General features: G+C 43.5%; 1 protein-coding gene across 2 annotated transcripts in view; it reads left to right on the top strand.

Moving 5' to 3' along the window:
* The window catches only part of L3MBTL1 (L3MBTL histone methyl-lysine binding protein 1), a 71,828-nt gene that overhangs the window by 35,930 nt on the left and 11,980 nt on the right, over positions 1–23,918 (top strand). For both annotated transcript variants that reach the window (XM_031953841.1, XM_031953840.1), the window contains exons 8-19: positions 3,754–3,845; positions 4,170–4,274; positions 6,172–6,307; positions 6,493–6,584; positions 7,374–7,525; positions 8,753–8,829; positions 9,529–9,614; positions 12,492–12,602; positions 15,787–15,901; positions 16,208–16,307; positions 17,847–18,044; positions 18,189–18,238. In XM_031953841.1, coding sequence (XP_031809701.1) covers positions 3,754–3,845; positions 4,170–4,274; positions 6,172–6,307; positions 6,493–6,584; positions 7,374–7,525; positions 8,753–8,829; positions 9,529–9,614; positions 12,492–12,602; positions 15,787–15,901; positions 16,208–16,307; positions 17,847–18,044; positions 18,189–18,238 — 1,314 coding nt within the window. The remainder of the gene's footprint in view (positions 1–3,753; positions 3,846–4,169; positions 4,275–6,171; positions 6,308–6,492; positions 6,585–7,373; positions 7,526–8,752; positions 8,830–9,528; positions 9,615–12,491; positions 12,603–15,786; positions 15,902–16,207; positions 16,308–17,846; positions 18,045–18,188; positions 18,239–23,918) is intronic.

Here is a 23,918-nt window from a genome sequence, read left to right as displayed (position 1 = left end):
TGTCATAATAACATGTAGCTAGGTGGTACAATGGATAAAGCACCTTTCTTCCAAGATTGTTGTGAGGACAAAATGAGATGACATTTGTAAAGTGCTTTGCAAACCTTCAAGCGCTATATAAATGCTAGTCCTTTGGCTCTTGCATTTGTAAGATGAAAAGCTTGGACTAGAAGATCTTCAAGAATCATTTTACCCCTGACCCTCTGTGAATTCCACCACATCTCTTATGTAATTTTCTTAGTCCAAACTTTAAAAACAAATTTATCAAAGCAGATTATAAGTATTCCTGACTCTCTTATTCTATGCTATCCATATCTATTTCTTCCCAACAATCATATATGGAAGATCCACCTAATATACTAAATCTTATTTTCTAATTCCTTTAATGTCTTAGAGCAGTTATCTTTCTTTTTTTCTTTTTTAGACATGACATTATTGTATTAATGCTGCCTGGAACAGCACTGGTGTTTTAGATTGCCATGTTAGACTATTTCATTGATTTGGAATTAATTTGTAGTCCACTAAAACTTCCAGGTCCTTTTTCCCCCATCCCCACCCCCAGTCTGCTTCTCTCTGTCCACTCCCTTCCCCCTCCGTTGAAAAGAGTAAGAAAAAGCTTTGTAATATATATTCACATTGACCATGTCTGAAGGTACCTGCCATTTAATAGTTTTTTATGAAATTTCATTAAATGAAATGAAAATGCAGATGAAACAAGTGACCTCAGCACCCCAATGCTCAGAATTCAATAAGAAAGGCCTGTGTTAGTCCCTGTATTCCCCAACTCCCACACATACCCATCTATCTTTTTTCCCCCCAGCAGGGTGTTTGTTCTTTCTTGGTTTTGATGGGTGAGCTCCTGAGTTTAGATAGTTTTTATTTAAGAGTCCAGTATGGTTAGAAGGAATTGAAGGATGACCTTCACTTAATGGCAGGTCAAAAGAATTATAAAGAGTTCTCTGCATCTCAACATTCACAGTGAACTAGGGCAGCAGTTCTCAAAGTGTGATTGCAAAACACTGAGCCTGTGAATGCCCTTTCAAAGGATCCAGAACTATTTTTATAATAATACTAAGATATTTACCCACAAAAATATTCTTCTCTGTTCCAACTACATAACTGCATGTCTATATTTTCTTCACATACTTCAGCCAAAGTAATTTATCACAACTGACTAATTAAATGATGAAGCAGATAGGAGAAACCAGCCAGATATTAAGGAAATTTGCAAAAATGTATAAAACAGTGCCACTCCTCTCACTAATTTCTTCTTGTTTTGAAAAAAGTTATTTATCATTTTAAAATATTAATTATATTCACAAGCAACAAATGAGTTTATTTTTATTATTTTTAATGATTAATAAATTGTTTAATAATTTATCAGTTTTAATTTCTAATATGGTAAATATAAATAGATATATAATCCATGTAAAACAAAAGTTCTTTAGACTCCTCAATAGATTTTAGAAGTATAAAAATATTGAGACCAAAAAATTGGAGAATCGTGGACTTAGAGAAAGTTCATTGTTGGATGATACAATAAAGAATTGGGTCTCTGAGTCATTTCATAGCAAAGATGTGGAATTAATTTTGTTAAACAGACATTTTTTTAGATTATACACGTATAGTCATATTAACCATATTTACACATTAGTCATGTTGTGAAAGAAGAATCAGAACAAAAGGGAAAAACCACAACAAAGGAAAAACAACCCCCTAAAAGTGAAAATAGAATGCTTCAATTAAACAGATGTCTTCTTTGCAGTGGTATTAGTTGTTATGGAATTCTGGAGAATCCCGTTTTTTCATAGCAGACATCTAGTTTTTAGTGAGGAAAATGAGGGGGTACAGTTTTGAGGCTGTGCCCTGAGAAGGGGTGTGAGTGGGATCTTGGGATTCTGCAGATAGTTCCTCATTCAGGCTCTTGACTGAGACCTAGAAGTGGGAAATTCAAGCTGTTCAAGCCTCCAGCTTGTCTAAGCTCAATGAGAATGAAACCCTGATTCATTCCTTACTTTGTATAGTACTAGCTAGTGAACTAGAGCCTTACAGGCAGGTTCTGTAGAGTCACACAGTAAGGATAGAGCTGCCTATATAAAAAAGAGACAGAAGGACTTTATAATTGTATGTATTATATAAATATGTATGTCTAAATAATTGTAGAATATTAGGTATGAAACGTCCTGCGAAACCATCTGGTCCATCATTTTACTAGTTAGGGAAACTGAGGCCCAGAGAGAGAAGTCAGTCACACTGTCCAGTACCTTTCCTTCTGGGGTTGCTGCCCCCTTTTCTCTCCACTATCCTTTAGTGTTCTCTAGCACTGATTATGTCTAATTTATCCATAAGGCATCTTGTTTGTACCTCCTTATTTGCACATTATTTTCCCTTTAGATCTAGAGCTTGGTCTTATTTTTTTTAATTTTTTTATTATTAAAGCTTTTTATTTTCAAAACATATGCATGGATAACTTTTCATGGGGCTTATTTTCTTTTTTTTTTTTTTTATTTAATAGCCTTTTATTTACAGGATATATACATGGGTAACTTTACAGCATTAACAATTGCCAAACCTCTTGTTCCAATTTTTCACCTCTTACCCCACCCCCTCCCCTAGATGGCAGGATGACCAGTAGATGTTTAATATATTAAAATATAAATTAGATACACAATAAGTATACATGACCAAAACGTTATTTTGCTGTAGAAAAAGAATCAGACTCTGAAATATTGTACACTTAGCTTGTGAAGGAAATCAAAAATGCAGGTGTGCATAAATATAGGGATTGGGAATTCAATGTAATGGTTTTTAGTCATCTCCCAGAGTTCTTTTTCTGGGCATAGCTAGTTCAGTTCATTACTGCTCCATTGGAAATGATTTGGTTGATCTCATTGCTGAGGATGGCCTGGTCCATCAGAACTGGTCATCATATAGTATTGTTGTTGAAGTATATAATGATCTCCTGGTCCTGCTCATTTCACTCAGCATCAGTTCATGTAAGTCTCTCCAGGCCTTTCTGAAATTATCATGGGGCTTATTTTCAACTGGAACCTGTTAAAGACCTTAACTTAAAAAGGCCAAGGTCTCCCAGTGCATCCAGGGCCATCTCCACTTGTCCTGATCCACATCTGGCTCAGATGGCTCAGGAGAAGAAAGTGAGACTAGTGACCTTGCACAGCCCTCCCTCCCTTAAATCCGGTTGTCACTTCCCTGATGTCTTCAAGAATGGGGGACAAACCACAGAACACTGAGAAGAGGACCTGTTTTTGCCCCTACCCCCAGTACTTAGGTCTCACCAATGGTTCATACTTAATATAAGTACTTGTTGCCTGACTCTTGCCCCTGCCTTTCTTTCTCTGTTCTCTTCTCTTTAACGCAATCCTAACTCCCTTCCTTCTTTATCTACACCTGAGTGCTCCCCATACCCACTAGCGCTGTCCAGTGAAATTCCCGGTGCCCCGGGGTCCTGGATCTGAAAGGTCTGGGGAAACAGCCTGATAAGAAGGGAGCTGGACAGGACTGGGTCAGCTGGTCTCCTGCCTTCACTTTGCCTATGAGGCCCCAGGTCTTGGACTCCAGAGCCAGCCCTTCCTACCTTACGTCACACGGCTGTGTCCAGGCAGCCCTAGACTCCCCTTTCCTGCTGGTCCCGCCTGGGCTCCAGCCCATGCCTCATAGTCAAGGAGCTCTCAGAGGGCATCCCAAGCAGAGTCAGGCCCCAGGCCGCAGTGAGCAAGGGTTCTGTCCCTGCAGGAACTGGGGAGGAGAAGAAGGACGGCTGGTCGTGGGCCACGTACCTGGAGGAGCAGAAGGCCATCGCCGCGCCGCTGGATCTCTTCCATGATGTGAGTCCTGGACTTTCCCCGCGGGAGCTCCTCCTTGCCTTTGTGCCCCAGAACTCAGGGCCCCGCTGCCTGACATCCACAGCTGGGGTAGAGAGGCTGGAGGGGGGGAGCCCCAGGTATGGCCCAGCTCCCTGACCCATCTCTGAAACCTCTGTCTCCCTAAAGTCTAGTTCTCAGCTCATGAAACTGTTTGGTGGGGAAAGCCTCGTTTTTCTCTCCCTCCCCCAATGATACTTAGCTAGGGTCTCCTCAGCCTCACCTTCCACCTGCCCAGGTCCCTCACACTGGACCAGGGCTTGCCCGCCCTCCTTTTTTCCCTTACAGTGTCAGGCTTTCCCTCAGAACAAGAACGGCTTCAAGCTGGGCATGAAGCTGGAAGGGATTGACCCTCAGCACCCATCCATGTACTTTATCCTCACGGTGGTGGAGGTGAGTCTGTGCAGTACCCCCCCCCCCCCGTAGGGAGGGGGCTGGAGGAGCCTTTGGATCCTCAGGAGAGCCCGGCACCGGACAGTGGAGCTGCATGTGGCAGCTGCAGGTTTGTAAAAGATCCTCTGGGTCTCCAGCTTCTCTGGGAAGACTTCCCTGAGGAATAGCGTTTGGAAAAGCACAGAGATAAAGGGGAAATAATCCTTAGGGGGCAAAAAATCCAAAGCTAAGATGCAAAGGGTATGTTTGGGGGACAGTTGTATAAACTGTATGTTCAAAGTTCAGGATTATGTAGGACAGTCACGAGTAGGAAGGATAGATTGGGGCTGGACCCTAAAGGGCTCTGAATGACATTACCATCACCAGACTGGGCAGGATTTGGACAAAAAGTAGTCAAGAACTGAGAGCCAGACCCAGGGGAGTGCCTCCCAGAGGGAAGGGCTTTTCAGCCTGGCAGGATTATCTGAACCCCAGAAGCTAGGTCTCTCTCCTTCATGGAGAAGACAGATAATCTCAGAGCCAAGGCCCTAAACAAAGAGGCTTTTGAATTGTCTACCTTGTTCCTCTCCGGACCTTCAGCCCTTGTTTAAGGCTCCCTTCTTAATAAGTGTATGCTCGTTTTGCCTCTCTCCTGTAATATGTCAATTAGCTGGCATTTATTGGAAGCCTCCTGTGGGCCAAGCACTGTACTGGGTGCTGGGAATACAAAGGAAGCAAAAGACTTTCTCTGCCCTCAAAAGAATATAAGCCACCACATCCAAGAGATAGGTAGTGCAAATGGGAGATGTGTTGTTGTTTGTCCTTCATTCTCAAAAAGGACCATGATATACAAGTAAATTGGATTTAAGTGAGGGAGGATTGTGCAAGGTCCCCTGCCTCACTTTCCCCTCCAGAGCCTCTGGGTCCAGTGGCCAGATATAGACCAGAACAACCGGAGATGGCCCGGGATGCAGTGGGGGACCTTGGACTTTTTAACCTAAGGTCTTTAACAGGTCTCAGTTTGACTGAGGAGAAGACTGGGAAAGACCTTTTGTAAAAAGTGGCATTTGTGCTGAGATTGTAAGCTCTCTGAAGGCAGTCTGGTTCCTGTGGGATTTTACACCCTCTGAGTCCAGCTCAGTCTAATGCATAGTGGGCATGTGTTTTTCGACTGTCAAAAATTAATAAGTGAGGGCCAGTGATGGAGCAGATGACCAAGCAGAAGAGGAGATAGGCTCAGGGAGTTTTAGTGACTTTAGTGACTTATCCAAAATTATAAAGGCAATAAGCATTTGAGGTGAGATTTACGTCAGGCCCCATGATTCCAGCATCCGTGCCCCTCTCAGAATAGTCTGTGATGGCTTTGGGGTTCCAAGGTTATTCAGGAGAATAGTGATGTGGGGTGGAGGGAGGAATCAGGAAGAAGATCAAGTTTTTAGCAAGGGATGAAGTGATCCCTTCACTTCATTTTGGGACATGTTGAGTTTGAAGTGCTAAATGGGCATCCAGGAGGGGATATCCTTGGCCCATGGAAGCTGCTGGTGCTGACCTGGAACTAGGGGAGAATACTCAAAGAAGAGATTTAAAGTTGAGAGTCTCCTCTATAATTCTCTGAGTAGATGATTCTGCCAAAGAAGAGGAGAGTTTGAAAATAGAAGGCCAGAATGAAGTTCCCCAAGTAGCTCTTGTTCCCATTTCCCCATAATTTAAACTCTATGCCTGTGTCTTTGTATCCCCAGTACCTAACCTGGCACAAAGTAGGTGCTTAATAAATGTTTATGAGCAGAAAGGAGAACATGGGGGTGAAAAGGTGTATGAATTGGGAAGGAGAAGGAGAAAAGTTAAGGTTCAGCTGTTGGCCCCTGGTCTGATGCTAGACTTTCTTTCCCTGGAGCTCTTGTGTCTCCCCCCTTCCTAGGTTTGTGGGTACCGAATGCGATTGCACTTTGATGGCTACTCCGAGTGCCACGACTTCTGGCTCAATGCTGATTCCCCCAATATCCACCCCGCTGGCTGGTTTGAGAAGACTGGACACAGACTACAGCCCCCCAAAGGTAAGGCTTGGCCGAGGCCCACCCCATACAGGACCGGCCAGTAGCTATGTCTGCCCTCTCCCTCCACTCCTTCCTTAGCCTGCCACTTCTCTCCCATGTCCTTTTCATGCTCCCCTTTCCCCCAAGGACCAAGCCATGCCCTAGCTTCCATACCCTGCTCTGTTTGTTCCCCCTGAGGGGACTAGGTTACAAGGAGGAAGAGTTCAGCTGGAGCAACTACTTACGAAGCACCAAGGCCCAGGCTGCCCCCAAGCACCTGTTTTCCAGCCATAGCAATGTGAGTAACTAAGCCCCATTCCCTACTGCCATGCTAGAAGAGAGTCTCTCTCCTACTTCTCCTTCTGGTCATCCCAAAGCCTGTGTGACTATAAAGTTATTTACCCTACTTAGGCTTCCATTTTTTCATCTCTACAATGTAAGGGCTGGACTACGTGGCCTTTGAGCTTTCCACTCTAAACTCAGGAGCCAGGAGGAAGGGTATCCTGCCCTTCCATTGGATCAGGGGAATGATTTCTCCTCCCTAGGCTAGACAGGGATTCCCTTGCCTAGTTCAGATCCAGGGAATGGACCTGTGGGTGTCGGGGAAGGGTGGGGGCTATGTACTTCTATTCTGGGGAGGGAAGGTAATCACAAATTTCTAGTTCCATTCCCTAGGACATTCTCCCTGTGTCCTTCCTCAGTTTCCCCTAATGAATGCTATGTGATAGCCAGTCATTCCTCTCAATCCCTCTGGCCAACTCCTTTGAAGGAGCTTTATGAGATTGAAAATGAGTTGAGAAATCTGATAGAATGTAGGCTTTTTGAGGGGAAGAACTGCTTTTGCTTTGTGTCCTCATACCTAGGAGAGTGCCCAGCAGATAGTAAGTAGGCTCTCAATTTTTAAAAAATAGAATTAGATTAAGGGGTTGCGCCAGACTAGCTCCTATTTCCCCAACCTTCTCCCCAAAAGTGATCTTGGGGTTACTGTCTCTTCTTCTGTTGTTGGATTCAAGGGTGGGACAGTGACTTTGAGCAGGGACAGAAGGCCTGTTTGGTCTGTGACAGAGGGGCTCGTGTTACCCTGCAGAGCTCAGTGCCCACAGGCTTCCAGGTGGGCATGAAGCTGGAGGCTGTGGACCGCATGAACCCCTCCCTCATCTGCGTGGCCAGTGTCACTGACGTGGTGAATGGTCGCTTCCTGGTGCACTTTGACAACTGGGACGACACCTATGATTACTGGTAGTGGGAGCCGTCCTGGAGTGGCAGGGGTGGGGGCGGTGATCTTGGGATCAAGAACTGGGAGAGCTGGGGGATAGAACCATAGAAAGAGGTGCTATCTCAGCCTAAGACTTCCAGGCCAACACTCACATAACCACCCTGTAAAGTGGAAGCAATCACAGGGCTTGGAGTCAGATCCTGCTGTCTCTACCAAACTCTTCCTGTGGACTTTGGACAAGTCCTTTTTGGACTTCAGTTGCTTCACCTTTAAAATGAACTAAACAAACTCTAAGGCCTCTTCCAACTTTAAATCTATGATCCAAGAAAATAAAGTCCCTTCCACCCCTAAATCTATGATTATTTAACCAGAGTTATGACCTCCAGCCCCTGCAGTTCTAACCAAGGTCATCAGGACTCTGGCCCTACTGTTGATGAGGAGACACTCTCAGGTCCAAATAGAATTGAGCCTTCTTTTTCTGCCCCTTATTTCTAGGGCTCTAGGAGGTGACTAGATGCTCTAAGGTCAGACCACTGTAGATTCCTTGCCTCTTTATTTCTTTATTACCTCTTTCTATCCCTTCATGCCCACCTCTTCCTCTTTCTCTCTCTCTCCTCTCCTTCACCCCATTCTTTCTTTGCTCCTCTCTCCTTATTTTTCAAAGGTGACTGTTATTTTTTTTCTAACAGGCTGGGGCACTCAAGAATGGACAGTGTCTCAAGGCTTGGAGGGCCTTAACAGAGCAAGAATAACTAGGGGAAGGAACAAATTCTGCTAAAAATCAAGAGGAGAAAAGATGGAAAGAAGAAAAATGTGGGGGCTGGGAGAAGCTAACCTAAGATTCATTGATTAAGTTCCCAATCCACCCAAGCTTCCTCTTCCATTGGCCAATATTTTAAATAGAGGGCATCATTCAAAGTTTTTAACTGGAAGGAAAAAACAATCAAATGTCACCTTATGTTATTTTAGGGATTACTCTCTAATTAATCAGATAATTAGTCTGAAAAAGATCATGAGATTAAGACAAATTATTTAAAACATAATTTCTATTGAAATAAGATGATACTATTTAAGTTTTTCCATAACCATCTGGAAATAGGTTTTTAAAATTCTATTATTTACACTTTCAATATTAGATTTTTTAAAAATTAGTAAACCAAAGCTATTTGATCCCTGAAGCTCTACCCATTTTAAGAAGGCCCAGAGTCTGAGAGCTGCACTCTGAACATTGAGATCTCCTTGTGTTTCAGGTGTGACCCCAGCAGTCCTTACATCCACCCTGTTGGCTGGTGCCAGAAGCAAGGAAAACCTCTCACCCCTCCACAAGGTGACCTGGCTGATCCCTTCCCCCATGCTCCATCCTTCCCTCCTGTCCCCCTCCTCCAATTAGTACCTTTCGATTATGGGAGACTCTGGTGGGAGGGATGCCCTTTCTCAATGAATGAGCACTACTCACCTTGTTACCTTGTATTGGGGGAGAAAAGTGTCAGGAGCCTGGACCCTTTCAGAACACCCCAAGAGAATGTAGGGAAGGTCAGCACTCAGCTCCCTAAGAGTCCAAACATGAGCCTGACATACCCAATGGGCAAAGCAAGTTGAGATCAAGTAATTTAGGCTTTTCAGTTTCTCTAGGGAAAAATCAGAGAAGAGAAACACATAGGAGAAAAGAGCCAGAGCAGCAAAACTCAAAGGGGAAGGAGGGAAGAATTTGGAAATGACCCTTGGGGCAGATAAAAGACCATTCCTCTTCTCCTCCCACCCAGGATTCTGGGTCTCAGTAGCCAGGATTCTGCAGGGTCCAGGGCCTTCAAGCCCGGAGTTGGCAGCTGAGGGCTAGTTCTCCCCTTTGGCCCTTTCCCAATTGGTAACCTGGCTGGCCAGGTATGCAAGAGCTACAGCCTAGCCCCAATCCAGTCATTCATTTGCTTCTTCCTACCTGACGACAGGGGACTCCTGGAACAGAAGCAGCACCCAAGCCCTCCAAGCTGCCAATACATCATAGCTTACTCTCCATCTTCCCCTCTAGATTATCCAGATCCTGATAGTTTCTGCTGGGAAAAATACCTAGAAGAGACTGGAACTTCTGCTGTCCCTTCCTGGGCTTTCAAAGTGGTAAGTGCCATGGGAGGAGCAGAGATGGGAGTGAAGCCTGATAAAAGGGTATGCTTGCTACTTTCAGAGACCTAACAGGCCATGGGAAGGATCCAGAAAGGGAGGACGAGCCTCATTGGCCCCCGCTCTATTTCCACGCAAGAGAAAGACCGCTGGATTTGGAGTTGAAAGACCTGAGTTAAAATCCTGTATTACCTTAGACAAATCAGTTAACTTATCTGACCAGATAGCCTTTAAGGACCTTTCTAGCTCTACATTTTTGGTTCTTTTAGAATAGATCTAAATAACCCTTACCTTTGACCCCAGGGCTTTGACCTTTAACCACTCTTTTTGGGTTTCTTTGATATACTTTATTTTTTTATATAAAGCTTTTTATTTTCAAAACACATGCATATATAGTTTTCAACATTTGCAAAAACCTTGTGTTCCAATTTTTTTCTCCCTCCTTTCCCTCATCCTCTCCCCTAGATGGCAAGTAATCCAATATGTGTTAAACATGTGCAATTCTTCTATACATATTTCTACAATTCTCATGCTCACAAGAAAAAAATCAGATGAAGAAGGGAAAAAAATGAGAAAGAAAACAAAATGCAAGCAAACAACAACAAAAAAAGGCGAAAAATATTATTTTTGTGATTAACACTCAGTTCCCACAGTCCTCTTTCTGAGTGAAGATGGTTCTCTTCATCTTTGATATATTTTATATGTGCCTTTCTGAGTTTTTCCAAAGGGAAATAAGGGAGGGAGGGAAATTTTTCATTTTTGTCTTTGAATACCCAGAATCTAGCACTCAGTCAACAAACATTAAGCACTGATTATGTGCCTGGCACTAGGAACACAAAGAAAGGCAAAACACAATCCCTGCTCTCATAATATAATGGACTAGCACATAGTAGGTGCTTAGTAAATGCTTGATGAAATGAAAGAATAAACTAATCAGCCTTAACCAAGGGTCACCTAATCCCTAGATCTGTCTCCCTGGAATCAGATCCCATTCAATTCAACAAGAACTTGTTAAGATCTTAATATGTACAAGGTATGTTTTGAAAATAAAAAGCTATTAAAAATATATGTACAAGGTATTGTTCTAGGGTCTATAAAGACAATAACTGACAATCTCTGTTCTCAAGCAGCTTACCTTCCTCTGGGAGATATAACCTATAAAATGAAAAATAAATATAAGATATTTGATATAGGACAGTGGGAGGAGAGGTAGTACTAACCATAAGAAAAATCAAAGATAAATGGCTTCCTGTAAAAAGTGGCACCTGAGCTAAACCCTGGAGGAAGATCCAGCTACATTTAATCCCTCTATCTCTTCTGATATTGTTGCTACTGCCAGAATATCTTAGTGGCCAGGTGCAGCGTCTACTTCTTTCCCTTGTACCATTCCCCATTCTCGCCCCAACTTCTAGCCACAAGAGTGCATAGTCTAGGTTTCATCTGCAAAGAAAAATTCAAATTCAGAATTAATATACCCAAGTCAGGTGGCTAGAACTGCAAATAAATCTGCCCAGTTGCAAGTTGGATAGTATGTAAATGCTAAATTCTTCTATTGAGGACAATACTTTGGATCTTGTTTGGCCCAAATGATTCCCTCCCACCTTGGAGAGTCCACATACTCATTTATCCTAATAAGATGCAAGGGAGAAAAATGGGGAAAAACATTGGTTTTGGAATCAGGAAGTCTGAATTTGAATCCCAGCTCAGTGAAATGAAAAAAATGCTGAATTTGTAGCCAGGAGAGACCTGAATTTGGATCTCACTTCTGAGTCTTAGTGGTTAAATAATCACAAACTAGTCATTAACCTCTCTGAAGTTTATTCAGTTTCATCATATGTAAAAAGGATGCTAATATTTATGGTTTCAGGTAAGACTTATTCAGTTACTGTATAAGAAGGCATTTTTAAAGATGATTTATAAATAATATGTTATTATCATGAATATTGCCTTGAGCAAGACACAGATTCTCTGGGCCATGTATTAAATCTAAGTCTTATGATTAAATAAGAATGGGATTTCTTATTTCATAATCTCTGCTCCCCATTCAAGACTATGTTTTGGGAGAGATTACAGTCATCGATCCATTCTATAACCCCAGGCTTATTCTTCAACAATTAGGAAGACTTCTCATTTCTTAATGGAATATGAGTTGTTCCACCCATATTCATATTTAATTGGAGGCTACCTATGACCCACTCCTACCCAAGAGAAAAATAAAGAAAATACAAAATAATCACAATGTTTCCATGACCTCAGAAATAAGAATAATCCAATTAGGTTCTTAAAATTGCCTCTAATATTTACAAAATGCAGACTCTCATATGGAAGAGGGATCATATTTGTCCTGCTTGGCTCCCAGTTGTGGAAGAATGATTGAAGGGAGCAAATTTTGCCTCATTTTAAAGAACTTCCTCATAATTAGAATTGTCCCAAAAATAATGTGCTACTCCCTGTCAGGGGGCTATTGAGGCAGAGGTTAAATGACTGCCTGTCAAGAATTTTGTAGAGGAAATTTCTTCATTGGGTAGGAGGTTAGACCAGATGCCCTTCTCAGTGAACTTCCAGTTCTGAGATTCCATGACCAAGGTGATGGATTTACCCCATGGCTATTCCAGCACTGTCTGTCTTGAGACTGTGGGGCAGGCAGTACACATACCTGCCTCTGGAGACCTTAAAGAGAACACCTCCCTGAGGTCTGACCTCTGCTCTGAGGGGCTCTGAGCCCTTGTTAGCTATCCCCATAGAGCACCATCTGGGGTGGGGGACTGCAGAGTGGACAAAGCCAGTCAGACAGCCTGAGGTTTGAGCTCCGTCTGAAACACCCTGGATCTCCACTGAGCTGGGTTCTCAGCCTGATGGTCTGTCCCCCTGCAGCGACCACCCCATGGCTTTCTCATCAACATGAAGCTTGAAGCCGTGGACCGAAGAAGTCCAGCTCTGATCCGAGTGGCCAGCGTGGAGGATGTGGAAGACCACAGGATAAAGGTGGCAACAGGGGCTGGGAAAGGAGAGTGGGCTGACTGGGTGGGAGTCAGCTAACCAGGTTGACTTTTGCAAACCAACAATATTGACTTTGGCCAACATTGTCCAGCTTTTGTTCCCCAGATTCTGTCCCGACCTGGCCTTCAAGACAAGCCAAAAAACATTTAACTGTCTGCTCTATGCAAGGCACTGTGCCTGGTGCTGGCAACACAAAGATAGACAGAGAGAGAGCAGAGGACCTGTTTTCAAGGAGTTTATAATCTGATGGGGGGAGAGATGGTCAGGAAGAGGACATGAACAAAAATAATTGAAACTGAAGAGAGTTCTAAGAAGGGGAAAATGGAAAGTTACAAAGTACTCTGGGAGATTGGAAGGGAGATAGAAGTCAAGGAAGACTTCATGAATTTGAGCCTTGAGAAGAAGGAGGAAATTCAGTGGATAGAGATGGAAGTGGGAAGGGTGATGTGAGCCTTCATTCCAAGCCTATGGGGTATGGTATGAGAAAAGCACAAAAATGACAGAAGGCAGAATGAGAGAGAAGAAAAGAGAGTTTATATACTGTGATTGGAATATAGATTATTACATGGATGGATGACTTGGCACTAGATTATGGAGGGTCTTGAATGACAAGTGTTAATTCTTTATTCAATAAGCAGTGAGGAGCCACTGAAGATTTTTTAGTAGGGTCATGAATTTATTGTTGGAAAGCACCCTCAGGTCCTTTCCTAGATCAGTTGATCACTGGTAACTTTGGAGAGAGAAGTTTCAGTTAACTCATGAGGTCAGAAGCTGCATTATAGACTATTTAGAAGAGAGTAAAAGGAAAGGGAGCAGAAGCAATGAGTAAAGATTACTTTTTTAAGAAATTTGGCTGAGAGAGGATATAATCAAAATTTAATAAGGATGGTGGAATCTAGTGAGGGTTTTTTAAAGGTTAGGCAAAATATAAAGAATCAGTAGGTGGAGATTAAAAATTAAAGAGAGAAAAATTATAATTGAGAATATGCTGGAGAAGATGGAAAAGGTTGAGATCAGAGGGTTTGACCTCAATGAGAGGGCTGTGGGTTTGTTGGAGACCAGTATAAAGGAGGAAATGGTGGAAGTGATGTTCAAGGAGTTGTGAGATGAGGAGGAAGAGGAAAGAAAATCAAAATGAATGACATTATTATTATTATTATTATTATTATTATTATGTAAAGAAAGTATTAGGTGAGGACCTCAGATGAGAAGGTAAGGGATGCTGTTGAAAGCTTGAGAAGAGATGAGAATAACCATTTGGAAGAGCCATTGTGGAGAGTGGGATAGAGGATCAATTAGAGAAGAATAAAAGGATTGCCTTGCTGGTGAGGGCCAAATTAAGAGGAGATGACATAATTTTGTGGCAGACCCAGTCAGCAGGGTATGAGATTTTCTCTTATTCTGTCTAGTAGTTTTGCAGTGTATAAGCAATGGGCCTGAGTCAGGAAGACCCAAGTTCAAATCCAGGATCAGACATTCATTAGCTGTATGATCCTAGGTGAGTGACTTAACCTTGATTGCCTCCAAACAAACAAAAATAACAGTGCCTAATCCTGAGGTTATTGTGAAGATTCAGTGAGATGGTATTTTAAAAGTGCTTCACACAGTGTCTGACACATAATAGGCTCCTGATGAATGCTTGTCCCCTTCCTTTTCCTTTGTGAAGAATAGGAACAAAATACACAATTGGAGAAAATGTTGTAGGGTTAATATTAAGATAAGGGAACAAGGGATTTGGGAGTATCAGACATTGTAGAGATGAAGTGTTCCATCACTGAGTCAAACTTGAGAAAGAAGAAGATTGTCATTAGAGCAGGAAAAACAATCTGACAAAATGCTGAAAGCTGGAGAAATTACAGGTTATAGTGAAGACAAAGATAGGTTTGGGAAGAGTAAGGCGTAGGGAGAGATGGAGTGATAAGGTATTTTCATTCAATAAAAGAATTGCAAAGGTCTTGATCGTGGAGTGGAACACTTTTGGGTGATGACAAGGTCAAGAGTATGACTTGTGTATAGCTGAGATGGAATGCAGGGGTAGGGAATGGGAGTAGGAGAGATAGAGGAACTGATCATTTAGGATAAATGGGAAAATTCAGCATGTAAGTTGGAAGACTTAGGACAGAGCTGGGGTAGGAAGAGATGAGCCAGGTATTGAGCTTCTTGACAAAGGTGAGAAGATCAATAATAGCCAATAATAAGGAGAGGTTGTTGAGGGATTGTGGCTTTCAAGAAAGAGTCAGGTAGGGGCAAAGGGGAGCCAGGAATAGTCCTACCCTATCTTCAGGTTCAGTGAGTGAAAAAAGATCCAACCGATATTGGAAAGGAAGGCCTTGGCAGTTAGGAGGAATATTCTTAACCTTCCTTTCATTGAATTGGGAGTATGAGAGAAGGTCCAACCATTATTAAAAAGGAAGGTCAGGGATGTGGGAACCAGAAGATGGAAGGAATATGAGAGGAAAAAGTCTCAAAGGAAGACAATTCATTATAGAGCAGGAATTCCAGCCACAGAAGGATTAAATATATATAATATGTGATGTTGGTAGGTGGGGTAAGGTAGATGGGGATCAGAGAGGCTCTTCTCCAAGGCAGGAGCAGAGTTACACAATGGGTGAAATAGATCTGGTCCTCAGGAGGGCTGGTTTCAAATATAAGAAACCAAGTTAATAAGACAGAACTAGGGGGATCGGAGGGAGAAGGTTTGGAAGGAAAGGTAACACTAGCCAGGGATACGTGGAGTTTTGTGTGGCTAGGCTTTCTAAGTGCAGATACCCTTATGTAGTTGGAAATGTGGATCTGCAGCTCAGAAGAAAGGAAAGGATAAAGTCATCTTCATAAAGGTGATAGTTCAAGGCATGAAAGTGAGTGAGATTACTAAAGAAGTGAGTGTAAGGAAAGAAGAGACTTTGTGGGGATCTCCCTATTACATTGGGTGCATTGAATCAGGAATTCAGAAAGGGAAGCTGCATCCTGCGTCCCTGTGGGGTGGTTAGAAAGCTTGCGATCTGAAGGAGAAATGGACTATCATTCTCTCTTCCTCTGTGGATCTCTTGGACCCTGCTGCAAAGCTTCCCTCTAGCTTTGTCATTCTGTATAGACCATTCATGGGGGAGGGAGGAGTTCCTGGCAGTGGCCTGGGGGTGTTGGAGCATGGTTACTTTTGCTTCCTCAGCTCCATTTTGATGGCTGGAGTCACGCCTATGACTTTTGGATTGATTCTGACCATCCTGACATACATCCTGTGGGCTGGTGCTCCAAGACTGGCCATCCCTTACAGCCCCCACTCAGTATGTACCTGCCCCCCACAGGGACCCCTGGGCACATACCCCTAACTCTATGCAGACCCCCTACCCAGCAGAGACCCCTGGGGATATCCTTGTATTCCTCTCCCTTAGTTCAGATCCCTTTTCTTCATTTCATGGAGTCCTGGCACTTCTCCTTCCTGGGTTTGGGGGTGAGGGAAGGGATAATGAAGGTGGATAGACAGGAGCTTTTGGAAGCTAAGTATCCTTGACATAAAGGCCTTAAACTGGGGGTGGCAACTACAGGAACTTAGTTTGACTTAACCCTCTTTCCTGTTGTCTCTTCTCTAGGACCCAGAGAACCCAGCTCTTCCTCTCCTGGGGGCTGCCCCCCACTCAGCTGTAAAAGCCCACCTCACGTTAAGACCTCCAAGTACAGTTTTCACCACAGGTGGGTGGGTGGGTAGGTGAGTGAATGAGTGATCAAGCAAAGCTTTCCCATTTCTCCTGCCCTGGATGACCTTCTCTGCTGAAGAGATCATAGGGCACTTTCCCTGAGTTATGGTGGACACCTATACATACACCATGAGAAGTCCAAACTTGCCCATGGGATAGTGCTAGGTGGGCATCTGAGATTGACCTTAAAGGTGACCCTGTCTTCCCTCTCCCCCAACCCTGCTTTTGCCTCCCTTTGGGGCCCCTATCAGGGACAAAGGGCAGCTCCTGCGTATTGGGAAGAACTTTTGGACTTCTAGACACTTGGTGAGCTTCTGAAGAGGATTTAAAACTCAAAGGACAAAGAGCAAGAGAAAATGCTCAGAGAGTGCTCTTGAAAATAAACACTAAAGAAAAACAACAAAGGAGACTCCTCAGATCAAATCTGCAGCATTGCGTTTAGTTCTAGGCACCATGTTTTATGAAGGATTTTAACAAACTGAAGCTCCCAGAGATGGAGCCCAGGTGGAGAGAGGACTGGAAATCATGTCATTTGGAGGTGAATTGAAGAACCCAAGATGTTTAACTTGAGGAAGAGAAACCTCAGGGAAAATATGACGGCACAAATTGGCTTCAGTATCTGAAGGACTGTCACATGGAAGATGGACTAAATGAATTCTTTTTGATCTCCGAGTATGGATAGAGACCGCTGGGAAATGGATGTCGGTTCAATATAAGGGAAAACTTGCTAACAGTCAGAGCTGGCCCACAGTGGAATGGACGGCCTTGAGAGGAGAAAAGGAGCTTCTCATCTCTGGAAGAATTGAACTAGAGACTAAATGACTGTCTATTAAGTGTGTTAAGGTGGAGATTCTTGGGAGTGGGAGGTCAGCCTAAGTACCCTCTAAAGTCCCCTCTAACTAAGACTTTGTAATTATAAACTCTGTAAATAGCCGTAACTATGCTTACATGAGGCCTATGTGAATTTTCTCTTTTCAGCCCACCCTCTTTAACCCATTCCTCCTCCCTCATCATCTTTCCCTGGGTCTGTCCAGACAGTCCTGGCCAATCTGGGTCACCTGACTAGGGGAGGGGGGTTGGTTTGAGTCAGGGTCATGGAGGCACAAGGGGACAGAGCATAGTGAGGAACAGGGATGAACATCTTCCAGAAGAGGCCACAGATTAAAAGTCAAGTCAAGAAGTATTTATTAAGTGCTTACTGTGTGCTAAGTACTGGGGATGCAAATAGAAGCAAAAAGAAAGCCTATTCTTGCCCTGAAGGAGCTTACATTCTAATGGGGAAGACAACACATAAAAAGAAGTTGAAAGGGGGCCTGTTGGAGAAGGAAGGCTGCAGAGTCAGGCCTGGGGAAGAAGGAATGAACACGGCTGGCCTCCTAAGGTGGAGGTTCCAGGAGGAAAAGACCAATCGGAGGAAGGGGCCGCAGAGACATCCACGCAGAGGACTCGGGGTCCTCGGGCCTGGGCATCCAGGAAGCAGGATCCGGTCCCAAGACTGCTGGTCACTTTGGTTGTGTCTCCTTTCCCTTCCCAGGAAGTGCCCCACCCCTGGCTGTGATGGCTCCGGCCATGTCACGGGAAAGTTCACGGCCCACCATTGCCTCTCAGGCTGCCCTCTGGCCGAGAGGAACCAAGGCCGCGTGAAAGCTGAGCTGTCGGACACCGAGGCCTCTGCCCGCAAGAGGAACCTCATTGGCTTCACCCCCAGGAAGAAATCCCGACACCACGGCCGGTAGGAACAGGCCCCCCAGCTTCCATGGCTGGGGGCCGGGTGAGGGGTATCTCCTGGGGGAGGGCCACGGGCATCAGGAGCGCAGCAGCAGTGACCACGGCCGCCGGGCCCCTGACTGCCACGGCCTTTCTCTGCTTCTCCTAGGATCGGGCGCCCTCCAAAGTACCGGAAAATCCAGCAGGACGACTTCCCGGGTAAGTGACACGGAGTGCCCGTGCTTTACCAGCTTCTCAGCCTGCCCTTGTCTCCTGCCCGCCAGCCCGGTCTAGCACTCCGCACTCAGTGGGCGCGGGGGTGTTTGCTGGGCGACTGACATGGATGAAGAAGGCAGGCGGTGACGGGGTCTCCTTTCCCATTCCTCTGTCCCTGCTTAGACTTCTTCTCCAGAGAGGGAGAGAGGCTGCCTGAGGCTCTGTGTAGTAAACTGAAGAGGGCCTGCAGGGGCTGCTGGATCTTCGGGGGGCAGCCGTCCACTCCCTGGCTGTGGTTTCCCCGACTTCATCAGTGGTGGGGGGTTGTGAGCAAGGCTAAGGCGCAGAGAGGGTGTGTTAGATCCACCACCACAGCATAGTGACAGCAGAGCTAGGGCTAGAGAGGGAAAGTTAAAAATTCTGGCCTCATGAAAGAAACCACAAATTCAGTAGTTTTTCTAAGGAGTGGCCATCAAGAGGTCTGGGACGGCTTCGCAAAAGAAATGGGGTGTAAACTGAACCTCAAGGGGGGAATTAGAAGGGAAGGGAAAGGACAGGAGACTGTGTATGCAAGGCAAAAATTGCATCAGCAGCTTGTGGTGTCCACTGGACACTGGGAAGGCTAAGTCTAAGACTTCTTGATGGACCAAGGAAAGTATATTTGAATAGATGGAATTCAGCCTGGCTTGTGGAGAGAGGGCTCCAGACGGCAAGAGTGTGTTTTCACCAAGGTCCATGAAGCTTTCAGTGCATCGTTCCAGCTCCTTGGCTGTTAGAAGTTAGAGGTTCCCAGGAGAGCGAAGAAGGAAGGAGATACACTTAGCAGGATAACTATGGGGTGGAGGGTCAAAAAGACAGGGTGACTCCAAGGAAAACAGTTAATCTGGTTTCATGGTACCCCAAATCAGTAATTACTGTGAGGTCCTTCTCCAGATATACAAAAAGCAGAGCCTGAGTCTCAGTGAAAGTGATGGATGGCACAGTTTCCACCTATGTGCTTTCTTCCCTCTCAGGGAAAGTGAGGTCCTCTCCAGGGCTTCTCCCAACTGACCTCTGCCCTTTCTTCTTCACCACAGGCCATGTAGGGCTACCCCTTTACATCGCCGCCCACTTGTCCAGCCGTTTTTCTTTATGCCTGGCCTAACTCCTTCTTGCTGTATTTTTTAGCTTATTGCTCTCAGTGAGCACCCACAACAAGGAGGTAACATGGAGGCAGCTCTGGGCAAACCCTCTCAGGTTGCTCTAGCCACCAAAAGGAAGGAGGCAAGCCAACATAAATAATATGTTTTTTGTTATAATATATTACATATTATATAATATGAGTTTATTATATATTATATAATATTTGTATGTTATATATCATACAGTGTATATATAATATTGCATATTATATATAATACATTATATAATATATATTATATATGCAATGTTTCTCATTCGTCTTTCCTTAAGCTTTATTATAATGGACTCGCCCTCAGAATTTTTCCCTTGGAAAGGTACCTTGGAAAGAAAGCAGATGGGTGACCACCTGTTTTCCATTTCCTCTGAGATCAGAATGAGAGGCAGTGGCCTTGAGATGCATCTCTGGGAACATCATCTATTCTAGCTCCTTTCAAAACAGCTTAATTTGATTTGCTTTTTTTATTATTTGATTTGATTTGTTTTATATTTGATATATTTTGCTTTTAAATCATTTACATTTCTAAATATACTCTTCCTCTATCAACCATCCAGTGAACCATCTCTCATAATAAAGAATAAATTTTTTTTAAAAGACTTCCACAAAACTAATGTATCATCTATGTCTGATGGCATATGCATTGTTACTTATCTGTAGTCATCCTCTCCAAAAAAAAAGGGGGGGAGGGGAGAAACATTTTCTCCAGAGCCAAAGTTGTCCATTAAGAACACAAAGCATTCAGTTTTCTTTTTGTTATTGTTGTTGTTTCCATACACCTTGTTGTGGCCATTGTGTATATTATTTTCTAGGTTCTTCATACTTCATTCTGCATCAGTTCATACAAGTCTCTGCAAGCTTCTAAAAATCCTTATATTTCTTGTTTCTTGTAGCATAGCATATTTCATGACTTTTACGTGGTACAATTTATTTATCCATTAAACTCCTTATTTTGCAGAGGACAAAAGGGTGAAGTGCTTTGCCCATCATATAGCTAGTCAATGACAGCACCCAGGGCTCCTAACTTCCCAACTAAATACACTCTTCACCACTCCGTGCTGAATTTTTAAAGTGGATAATAGTGACAATGGATTTAATGGATGCCATTAATGATAGCTCCCCTTTCTCTAGTACTTTGAACTTTTAAACTGTTTTGTAACAATCCTACAGATAAGCGCCTCAGGGATTATTATCCCCATTTTTCAGAGGGGGAACGGAGATTCAGAAGTTTAAGTGACACGATCACGTCACACAGTAACCACGAGTGGGGGTCAGAACACAGATCAGGAAAGCTCCCTTCCCGAACCAGCTGCAGTGTTTCTCATTCATCCTTCCTTAAGCTTTAGTATAATGGGTTCACCCTCAGAATTTTTTCCTGTCTTGGGAAGAAATCAAATGGGTGACCACCTGTTTTCCATGTCCTCTGAGGTCAGAGTGAGAGGAAGTGGCCTTGAGATGCAGCTAGAGGGCTAACAGGTAGACATGAAGAAGAGGCTGGCTATGATGTGTGAAATCCTGGCATGGGTTACTGTGAAGCAGAGCTGTAACTAGGGTGGGGCGACTGGAACTTTGTCCAGGACATCCACATTTAGACGGTGCCGGCAACACCAGCCATGGGCATGCTTCCTTCCCCCACCCTCAGCAGCCACGTCCCAGGTGAGCTCTCCCTTTTCTACACAGTCCACCCCCTTTATGCAGACTGAAAAACTGCCAGCTAAGAGGCTGCTATGAGGCAGGAAAATTCTAGAGTTCTTCTCTGGTGTTTGGGGAGAAGAGAGTGCGCCCCTTCTTCTGACACTGTTTTAGGTGAAGAGCTGTCCGAGGGACAAGGCGACCTGGAGAGTACTGATAAAGATTTTGTCAGGCAAAGGCCTTTGCAGTTGTAGGGAGTGGGCTCTGTTGGTCTGAGTCAAGGAGCACAATGGAAAAACTTCCTTCAGACTTCCCAGGCGACCCTTTCAGGCCTTATAAAAGGCAATGTCCGTGGAAAAAGTTGGGCCCTGGATGAGAAAAGAGAAAGATGAGTGGGGAGCTGGAGAAATCGTCTTAGAGGCAGGAGATACATAGACCAGGCAGTTCAGTAGGAGGAGAGGAGAAAGGAAAGAATGGTGTAAGTGGATCCAAAGGCAGGCCATAGAAAAAGAAGGTGTATCCTTAAACCCTATGTGCAAAAATAAAAAAAACTTTTTTTGAGATTCATTGAGCCCCAAAAAGAAATCAACTAAGAGGCAGGTAGCTGGCACAGTGAATAGAGTACTGACCCTGGAGTCAGGAGGACCTGGATTCAAATTCAACCTGGAGCATTTACTAGCTATGGGATGCTGGGCAAGTTATTTAACCCCAATTACCTCAAAAACATTTTTTAAATAAACTGAAACTCACATATATTTAAAAACCACTTGATTTTGATTGTCTGTAATGAGCCATTCTAGGCATCTACTGCTTTTTAACTTAAGAATATCAAACATAAAATTCAGTTCAGCAAAGAAAGCCTATATAAATTTAAAAAAAAAAAAAAAAGGTTTGATTCTTTATCTGGTTAACAGAGAAACAAGAAGTAGAAAAAAGGAGAGAAGAATGAAGGATTGCAGATTTAGAGATGAAAAGGAGCTGAAAGGTTATCTAGTCCAGGGCTTCTTAAACTTTTTCCATTTGCAACCTTGAGAAATTTTTGTGACCTCAGATATATAGGTATATAAAGTAGGTATGCTAATCAAACATACTAATAATAAATCATAATTTTGCTATCCCCATATTCAGTTATGTGACCCCATATGGGGTCTTGATCCATAGTTTAAGAAGTTTTAATTTAGTCCAACAACCTTTTTTACAGATGGAGAAACTGAGGCAAAGAGACTTGAACTGATTTTCCCAAGGTACACAGATAGTAAATGATAGACTGACTCCTAGTCCAGCATTTTTCCCTTTGTATCACACTCTCCCAGAGAGAACTTTCCATCTTTGGGAAGGGGTTGCTAGTCATGGCTGCCACTGAAATAGGCTAGTTTTTAATCACAGTCGTGTGTCTCCAGGACAGGAAGACATGAAGGTCTGTGATTTTGTCAGTTTAAGAACTCCCACTGTAAGGAATCTCTCCACCAACAGCAGGCCACAACTGCCTGTTGCTTAGCAGATAAATTCAAGACAGGTGTAAAAAATAAATAATTTGTTCAGGTTCACACTCAGCAACTGAGTGTCAAAGGGGAATTTGACTCTAGGCCTTGTTGGCATTAAGGCCAGTACTGCCTCTGTAAGCACACAATAGGCCCTCAATAAATTTGGAGCACAGTGCTGGGCACAATGTGACAATAAACACCGCACATCATGCTAACATCCATGCTGATTAAATGACTGTTACATTGCTGAGGACATAGAAAGAGCACAAGTGTTTACACAAAATAGATCTTAGGATGTTTAGCACAGGGACACAACAAATCCTTATAATTATTTGTTCTCTTAGAAGAAGGAGTTTGGTGGCTCAGAGAGGGATGTAACAGTAAGATGTGGATGTAGGCTTCCCTCCATCAACCAGCAATGAACAAGTAATTATTAAGTGCCTACTATTTATTAAGAGCCTCCTACTCACTAGGCACAGAGCTAGATGCTAGGAATACAAATTACAAAAAATGAAGCAGATTTTATTCTCAAGGTAGTGAGATACTGAGGAGACCCCACTGACATAGCTAAGTGTATGCAGAATCAAAAGAATATACCAGAAGTCAAACTGCAGTTTTAAGCTAATAATGGCTTCAAGCTAATAGGGATTTTAAAAATTGCACTAAGATTTTTGGGATCCTCTGCACAAACAAATAGAGATAAGTATGAATGCAAGTTAGCCTGGGAGGAGATTAGGAAAAGCTTTATTTAGAAGGTGGTACTTAAACATTTAAGCTGAGTCTTTTTATTTAAAAAAAAAAAAATGATTAGCTGAAGGAGAAGAGAAGGAATGAGAAAAGGATGAGGCAATGTGGTGCTTCTGGATGATTTAGGTTTCTCTAGAGTTACTAGGTGGCACTGGCCCTAGAGTTGGAAGACCTGAATTCAAATACAACCCCACACCCTTACTAGCTGTATATATGACCCTCGGGCAAGTCATTTGACCTCTGCCTCCCTCAATTTTGTCAGCTGTAAAATGGGGCTGTTAATAATAACACCTCCCTCCTAGGATTATTATGAGCTCAATAAAACAAATTATCTCATCAATGAGATAATACTTGTAAAGTTTTTAGCACCCAGTAAGTGCTTAATAAATGCTTTTCATCCATCCCCCTCCCCCATTTCCCACCTCATCATAACCCATGAGACCTTGAATAAGCAAGCCCCTCATCTCAGTTTTAAGTTACCATTGCCACCTCATTTGGATAATCAGTGTGAAATCCATATACATCTGTTTCTATCTACACAATGTCAAGAAATTTAGAGGATGACCTCCATTGTGTCAAACAGGTCCCATGGGGATTTTACCAGTGGTTGTGGGACAAGAGTCCTTGAGGATGGCATGGAAAA

This window comes from Sarcophilus harrisii, chromosome 2 (assembly GCF_902635505.1).
Source record: "Sarcophilus harrisii chromosome 2, mSarHar1.11, whole genome shotgun sequence".
Classification (NCBI taxonomy): Eukaryota; Metazoa; Chordata; class Mammalia; order Dasyuromorphia; family Dasyuridae; genus Sarcophilus; species Sarcophilus harrisii.
This window is presented reverse-complemented; position numbering and strand designations above follow the sequence as displayed.